The sequence below is a fragment of the Trichomycterus rosablanca genome, chromosome 3 (assembly GCF_030014385.1).
Source record: "Trichomycterus rosablanca isolate fTriRos1 chromosome 3, fTriRos1.hap1, whole genome shotgun sequence".
NCBI classification, from domain to species: Eukaryota; Metazoa; Chordata; class Actinopteri; order Siluriformes; family Trichomycteridae; genus Trichomycterus; species Trichomycterus rosablanca.
In genome coordinates, this window is record NC_085990.1 from 53447615 (window position 1) to 53456186 (window position 8572).

General features: G+C 35.8%; 2 protein-coding genes across 2 annotated transcripts in view; one reads left to right on the plus strand and one right to left on the minus strand.

Annotated features, from left to right (window-relative positions):
- The window catches only part of si:dkey-17m8.1 (C-Jun-amino-terminal kinase-interacting protein 4), a 43307-nt gene extending 36112 nt beyond the window's left edge, over window positions 1-7195 (plus strand). The window contains exons 22-29 of the mRNA XM_062991469.1: window positions 801-881; window positions 961-1028; window positions 1103-1251; window positions 1337-1508; window positions 2929-3042; window positions 3161-3256; window positions 4641-4727; window positions 5958-7195. Of these exons, the coding sequence (XP_062847539.1) occupies window positions 801-881; window positions 961-1028; window positions 1103-1251; window positions 1337-1508; window positions 2929-3042; window positions 3161-3256; window positions 4641-4727; window positions 5958-6067 (877 nt within the window). The 3' untranslated portion in view covers window positions 6068-7195. The remainder of the gene's footprint in view (window positions 1-800; window positions 882-960; window positions 1029-1102; window positions 1252-1336; window positions 1509-2928; window positions 3043-3160; window positions 3257-4640; window positions 4728-5957) is intronic.
- A 1153-nt stretch (window positions 7196-8348) lies between these two features.
- Window positions 8349-8572, minus strand: part of LOC134310701 (transmembrane protein 238-like) — an 857-nt gene continuing 633 nt past the window's right edge. Inside the window, exon 1 of the mRNA XM_062992328.1 lies at window positions 8349-8572. This exon is cut by the window's right edge and continues 633 nt beyond it. The gene's annotated coding sequence lies outside the window, so the exon portion shown is untranslated.

Below are 8572 nucleotides of genomic sequence, written 5' to 3' on the forward strand. Positions count from 1 at the left end.
ATATTCTTTAACCGTAATAATAATAAGTAATAATAATATTTTAATATATAAATCTTTAATAATAATTATAATTATAAATTATAATCTTTTAACATTAGTCTTTATTAATAATAATAATCTTATAATTATAATAATGTTTTATAATAATATTTTAATAATATTAGTCTGAATAATAATAATTATTATTAATACTGTTAATATTTAACAATTAATAATAATATTAATCTTTAACCATAATAATAATAATGTTTTAATAGTAATAATCTTTAATAATAATAATAATAATAATAATATTATAATAATATTAATCTTTAACCATAATAATAATAATATTTTAATAGTAATCGTTAATAATAATAATAATACTATAATATTAGTTTTTAATAATAATAATCTTTTAACAATATAAATTTTTTATAATAATAATTTTGTAATTATATTGATGTTTTTTATAATATTAATCCTGCAATAATTTAAATCTTTTAATAACATTAACAGTTATAATAAGCTTATTGTTATTAATTGTTTTTTTATTATTGATAATAATAATATTAACCTTTAACTAATAGCGTTTTTTTATTTATTAATAATAATGAATTACCGTTTTTAAAGTCCTTTTTTAAGATTATTTGTGTTAACATTGCACTTTTACACGTTCTTCACGTTCTGTCCACGCGTGACCCTTCACTCACATCTATAATTTAAGGCTCAGTAATCTGGGAGTGCAGGTTTTTATATATTTGATGTCGTCGTTCTGTTGCAGTTCTGATTTCTGTTGTTTGGTTTTTCTCCTCCGTCAGGGTGCTTGTTCACTCCGCCTCGGCCTCTAAGAGGCGCTGTTTACAGTCCATCAGTCTCTCCGAGGGCGTTCACTCTCTCACGTGAGTTCTGCATTCTTTTACTTTCTTATTTCTGCTTTTATGCTACAGTTCGTAAACTAATATTTATTTATCCTGTTAGGTTTTCACCAGGTCATGTGATCGCTGGACTGGGTAACGGGATGCTGGCGTTTTTCAGTCAGAGTTCCGGTGCGTCTCTTTACGCTCTGTTTATAATTAAAGTTTATCATCTTTAATGGTATTAAAACCGGTTTGTATCTCAGGCGGATGGGACCTCCAGTCTCATAAGTCTCTCTCTCTGGGCGTGTCCCCGCTGCAGCCCGTACGCTGCGTCCTGGCGAGGGGCGGCCGGCTCTGGGTGGGGTACTGGAACAGAGTCTTCATGATTGATGTCCAGAATCAGTCAGTGGAGGTCAGTACGGTCCGAAACGTCCGGCGTGGGAGGAGGAGATCGCCGTTACCTTGTTATTTATTTATTTTTGCTCTGTCACTGGTAGAAATCCTTCATGGTGTCGCATCGGAGTGAGCAGCAGGTTCGCTTCCTGTGTCCGGCAGGAAGTGGAGTTTGGGCTTCATGTCGGCTGGATCCCTGCCTCAGGCTGTTTGATTGGACGACTGGACGGCCGCTACAGGAAGTTGACCTGACGCCCATGATTACTAAATCCTTAGGTAAATCTGACTTGTTTTGGATAATAATGATCGTATTATTATCAGGCGTCCGCATACAGGCGTGATTGGCCTCTGCAGCCTGTTCAGGGTGTGTCGCTACCTCACGCCCTGTGATTCCAGGAAAGCTGGACCCACCACGACCCTGACCAGGATAAAACAAAGGGGGAAACATAAAATGAAGAAGCCGATGACCTGAGATGACTTACTCTTGCAGTACTTTGTGTGGGTTGCAGTGCACCACTAAGCAAACCGCTCTGAAATGATTTCACACTGTTACTAACACACACACACACACACACACACACACACACACACACACACACACACACACACACACACACACACACACACACACACACACACACACACACACACTCTCGTTTCACTATACAGTGGAACCTCGGCTCTGGAACGTCTCCCATATCAAACAGTTCGGTTCTCTACTGTATTTTTCAATTGGCCAGTTTAATCGTTCATAATTTGAATTTATTTATTTGTAGTTAACATTTAATGGTTTTTTATTGTTTATAATTTGCATTTATTTATTTATAATTTGCATTTATTTATTTAAATTTAGCATTTATTGGTTTATTGTTTATAATTTGCAATTTTTTATTTATAATTAGAACTTATTTATACTTAGCAATGATTTAATTATTTACAATATTTGTTTTTAATTGGCATTTGTTTATTAATAATTGGCTTTTTTTATTTTTATTATTGTAATAATTTATAATGATTTACATTTATTTGTTTATAATTGGCAGTTATTTATAATTACTATAATCATACGTTAAAATTAAAATAATTCAGTATATAAAAAATATAATTAAATTAAAATAATAGGAATTAATTAATAAAACTAAAAATACATAAATTAATTAAAATACAATTATTCAATAAATTTATTAATTAAAACACAATTATAATTAAATAAATAAATTTATTAAAATAAATTGAAATAATAAATTGAAATAAATAAAGACATTAATTAAAATAAATTTATTAAATAAATATATAAAATTAACTTAGAGAGACGAATAAATTAATAAATATAAATAAAAAATTAATTAATACAATAAATTAAATACATTAATTTAAATTCATTAATAAAATAAACTAAAATATATTAATGAATTAAAGTACATTAATTAATTAATATAAAATACTTAATAATAATAAATAAATACAATTTATATAAAATATAATTAAAACACATTTATTAAAATGAAATATATAATTAACAAATACATTATGTTAACTGATCTGGTGTGTATTGGTCTGATCTGTGCTGATCTGGTCTGTATTGGTGATAATGTAGGGAACCAGTAAGATTTAGACACATTTTTATTCTGCATTGATGTTACTAAACGTTTCTAATCAGTCAGTAGTTGAACGTCTGTGTTTCTCTCTTTTATAGGAAATGCCTTCCTGTCTCTCTCATCTCTCCAGATTTCTGCCATGTCTGTGATCTGTGGGCGTCTGTGGGTGGGCACAGGAAGTGGTGCTATATTTTCCATCCCACTGTCTCTCAGTGAGTTCCTGTTTTATCTTTATTTTAATTCCAGGACTCTTTAATGTGTTTAAATACGAGTGGATTCACAGACTGTGATTAATCATGTATTTATTTATGAACTGTTTTGTTCTGTCAGGTTCTGAGTCCTCCATCCCGTACTGCTCTCTGGCTTCAGCTCAGCTCTGCTTTCACGGTCACCGCCAAGCTGTTAAATTTATCATCTCAGCTCCAGGTGCGTCACTAGAAATGTTTCATACAGGAAGTGGAACCAGTAGGTGTGTTGGCGTTGTGAGACTCAGTTATGACATTCAAGCTTTCTGATGTTAGAGATTCTTCAGATCATCTGACGGCTCAGAGATCAATTAATCCGTGTAGCGTTCTAGCGCCTCACGTTTACTGGTTAAACCGCACTATGAGACGTCCTGGCAATACTACGGCAATTCAGTTAGCAATCGTTAGTCAAAATGTCCAAGATGTGGAAGAGTAAAGCATCTAAAAACACGACAACCGAGTTCCAGATCTGAGTTCCAAATTCATTCAGGTGTGTCCCATTCACCCTTCTTGTGCTTATTGGTTAAAAGAGTGGCGTGCATCCAGAATCTGTCCATGTCTCGATGAGATTGCTAAGGCCACTGGACGATATTTTGGCTGTCTGCCACGCCCAGGCAGGTTTGCAATAAATAAATAGATAAATAAATACATAAAAATAAATTAAAATTAAATTAATTCATTATAATAAATGAGTAAATAAGTAAATAAAATAATAGGAATTTAAAAATAAAAATACATTAATTAATTAAAATATAATTGTAATAAAAATAAATACATTCATTAAAATAAATTAAATTAATAAATTAGAATAAATAAAGACAATTAAAGTAAAATTAATTAAATAAATATATAAAATTAACTTAAATAAATGGAGGAATTAATAAATTTAAATAAATTGAATTAATCAATTAGAATAAATAAAGACAACTAAAGTAAAATTATTTAATTAAATATATAAAATTAACTTAAATAAATGGAGAGATTAATAAATTAAAATATATTGAGTTAATAAATTGAAATAAATAAAGACAGTAATTAAAATAAAATACATTAAATAAATATATAAAATTAACTTAAATAAATGGAGAGCTTAATACATTAAAATGAATTAATAAATTTAAATTAATAAACTAAAATATAGTCATGAATTAAAATAAATTAAATATTGAATATACATTTATAGAAAAAACATTAATAAAAATAAATGAAATAAACAAAATACATTAAAATATCATTTTTTTAAAATATATATAATTAAAAAATATAATTAAACAAATAAATTATGTTAAATTAAAATAAATAATAAATAAATAATTGGAGACTTTTGTGTTATATTTTTTATACAAATATTAATTAAAGGTCCTGCAGTCTGGTCTGTATTGATCACTAATCTGGTGTGTACTGACCCAATGGATAATCAAGCTGTAACCCATCTTTAGGTTCTATAGACTGACATTTTAACAGAAGTGTATATATAATTAATAGGTATATATTTTTACTGTTGTTTACTGGAATTTTATGGACTAGACGGATATATAATACATTTCTTGATGGGATCTGTTTAGGCTGCCGCAGTGTTTCTGCATCTACACCCGGTGCTGCCTCCCATCTCATTCTCAGCGGTGGTGAGGGCTACATCAACTTCCGGATCGGTAAGTCGTGCCGGTTCTGCACATTTTGTGTCTACAGTAGGTCCAGATCTGTCCGTGCTGGAGTCGGGCGGACACACACACACACACACACACACACACACACACACCCCCTCAATTGCTCAAATTGTATTGTAACGATTGTAAATCGCGTTGCAATCCCACTGAACTGCCACTAGATGGCGCCAGACAGTTACACACTACTTTGCAGTGCCCGGCTTTTAACCGAATAGTCCTGTAGACCAGACAGAGTCGTAATCACACTGTAGATTAATATTTATATGTGCTTAAAATGTAATGTTAATATTAGTCAAGGTTTCCCTTAGTTAATCATTGCAGGAATTTTTTAGAATGGCAGAAAGGGTTAGCAAATTGTATGGACAAGGTGTGAAAGGACAGTAGCTAGCCAGGACTCCCAAACCCTGGTGACACATCGTTTGTTCCATTAGGAATATAAAAATATAAAAAATTGGAACGATCACCACACAAGTTCCATTTTGGCCCGGAGTTCAAAACATATGACAGATATTATTGTAGCTGGAACAGCGGGTGGAACTTTTATATATTATGTCGTTCATACACGATCAGCCATAACATTAAAACCACCTCCGTGTTTCTACACTCACTGTCCATTTAATCAGCTCCACTTACCATATAGAAGCACTCTGTAGTTCTACAATTACTGACTGTAGTCCATCTGTTTCACCCTGTTCTTCAATGGTCGGGACCCCCACAGGACCCCCACAGAGCAGGTATTATTTAGGTGGTGGATCATTCTCAGCACTGCAGTGACACTGACATGGTGGTGGTGTGTTAGTGTGTGTTGTGCTGGTATGAGTGGATCAGACACAGCAGCGCTGCTGGAGTTTTTAACACCTCACTGTCACTGCTGGACTGAGAATCGTCCACCAACCTAAAATATCCAGCCGACAGCGCCCCGTGGGCAGCGTCCTGTGACCACTGATGAAGGTCTAGAAGATGAGCGACTCAAACAGCAGCAATAGATGAGCGATCGTCTCTGACTTTACATCTACAAGGTGGACCGACTAGGTAGGAGTGTCTAATAGAGTGGACAGTGAGTGGACGCTGCTGTGTCTGATCCACTCATACCAGCACAACACACACTAACACACCACCACCATGTCAGTGTGGAGCTGATAACATGGACAGTGAGTGTAGAAACATGTTGTGTGTTCAGAGTGAGATTAATAACCCATGTTCTCGCTCCTGTAGGAGATGAAGTCAGTGATGGAACGGGTGAAGGAGTCCCACAGAGATCGGAACGCAGCCACATGATCATCTGGCAGAACCAGAACCCGTCAGTTCCCAGTTCCTCACTTTAACAAGGGTGTAACCTAGTGATGTCAAGGGCAGTGTTATTTATTCCTTTGGTTGTCTGACTTGTGTGTATTAGTGACTTGTACGTAAAAGGGAAGCTCGAATATCAGGGGTGTTATCGACCTGGCTGGGCATCCAACACGCACAAATGACTGCGCCGGAGGGAGGGAGGAAGGGAATGCGGCAGCAAGTGCGACCTCTGCTGGCTGCTCCAGGCATGTGCACAAGGAGTGGGGGGTCATGAAATAGCAAAGCGTGGCTATCAGTACGCCATACGGCTCTCTGGCCACCGATTGCATGCATGTGTATGCGGCAGAGGGGGGGATGCAAAAAACGTATACGAATAAATAAAAAACGAGCTTTATACCTTTTATATCAGATAGTTATGAGGTCTGTTTATTATATTATTTACTGATAATATGATACTTTGATAAGCTCATATGATGTATTACTCAGGAAAATCAGCAATGGAATCAAAGAGTGGGTTCGGTTTTGTGGCCTTATCTTTAAGTTGACATAAAACGACATGTATCGGCTTTTATTTTTATTTTTTTTATTATTATTGTGTGCTGATTAGTATTGCTGTGCTCTTTTGTGTTTTACACACACACACACACACGTGACAATCAACTACTGTAGTACGGACACCATCATTCTACTTCTACTTTATCCTCCGGGTCGGTGTCCGCTTTTGATTCTCCGACTTTGTATCGTGTACGAAGATTCTGGTTTACATTCATTTAATCAATCTATGCAAATCCACACATCCGCAGAGCAACTGCTCGCATCGGTCTCGCTGCCGAAGCCTTTGTGATGGAGGCGGGTTCAGACTCGCCCCGCCCGAGAACATACAGCTCAGATTTACCCAAGTACTCGTGTTTTTATAACTGGAACATCAGCAGCGTGTTTGTGAAACTGGAGATTTGTTTGTGATTTGCTGTAATTGCTTTTATTGAACAGAAAAACACTTCATGATCTGTTGAGAACTGGACATGCTGGTTAACCTTTATGTGAGGACGTCATACTGTATTATAAATGTTTAAATTACCGGTGTATATACAGTCCTATTTATTTAAACAATCTCTTGTATGATGCTTTAATCAAGATTCATCAACATTAAAATTAAAGCTTCAAAACAACCTTCATTTATTCATTTTTGTGCCTAAGATGTGTGCGTTTTAAATAAAGGGACACTAAATGCCCAGAAGGTCACACACACTGCTTATATTGTGTATTAAATGAAACTATATACCTTCAAGAACACGCTCGGGGAAGGCACAAAAGCATGACCCTGCAAAGCACATGGAACGCTGCTTGGTAGCAGGTTGACCATCCAACTAATCACTTGACTAAATAGTCCCGGATTTTCTTAGACACTCCAAAATCTTGCAGAAAGCCTTTCCTGAAGCTGTGTAGTATAAGTATACACCGATCAGCCATAAGATTAAAACCACCTCCTTGTTTCTACACTCACTGTCTATTTTATCAGCTCCACTTACCATATAGAAGCACTTTGTAGTTCTACAATTACTGACTGTAGTCCATCTGTTTCTCTACATGCTGTTCGTCAATGGTCAGGACCCCCACAGAGCAGGTATTATTTAGGTGGTGGATGATTCTCAGCACTGCAGTGACACTGACATGGTGGTGGTGTGTTAGTGTGTGTTGTGCTGGTATGAGTGGATCAGATACAGCGTTGCTGCTGGAGTTTTTAAACACCGTGTCCACTCACTGTCCACTCTAATAGACACTCCTACCTAGTCGGTCCACCTTGTAGATGTAAAGTCAGAGACGATCGCTCATCTATTGCTGCTGTTTGAGTCGGTCATCTTCTAGACCTTCATCAGTGGTCACAGGACGCTGCCCACGGGGCGCTGTTGGCTGGATGTTTGTGGTTGGTGGACTATTCTCAGTCCAGCAGTGACAGTGAGGTGTTTAAAAACTCCAGCAGCGCTGCTGTGTCTGATCCACTCAGTCCAGCACAACACACACTAACACACCACCACCATGTCAGTGTCACTGCAGTGCTGAGAATGATCCACCATCTAAATAATACCTGCTCTGTGGTGGTCCTGTGGGGGTCCTGACCATTGAAGAACAGAGTGAAACAGATGGACTACAGTCAGTAATTGTAGAACTACAAAGTGCTTCTATATGGTAAGTGGAGCTGATAACATGGACAGTGAGTGTAGAAACAAGGAGGTGGTTTTAATGTTATGGCTGATCGGTGTAGATAGTTATGATTTGTTACCATCAAAGTACTTTCAAATGTTTTTAATTGCATTTATTGGGAACATAAAACTAATTACAATAATATATGATACAAATCCAAAGTTCTAACAAGCAGTCATGTTGAAAATGGGTTTAGAATGAAGAACATTTTAAGCCACTGGATATTAACGGCCCTGTGATGGACTGGCGACCTGTCCGGGGTGTTTCCTATCTTTCACCCAGTGAATTGGACCCACCATGACCCTGACCAGGATAAAACAGTGGTAAAACAGACATGA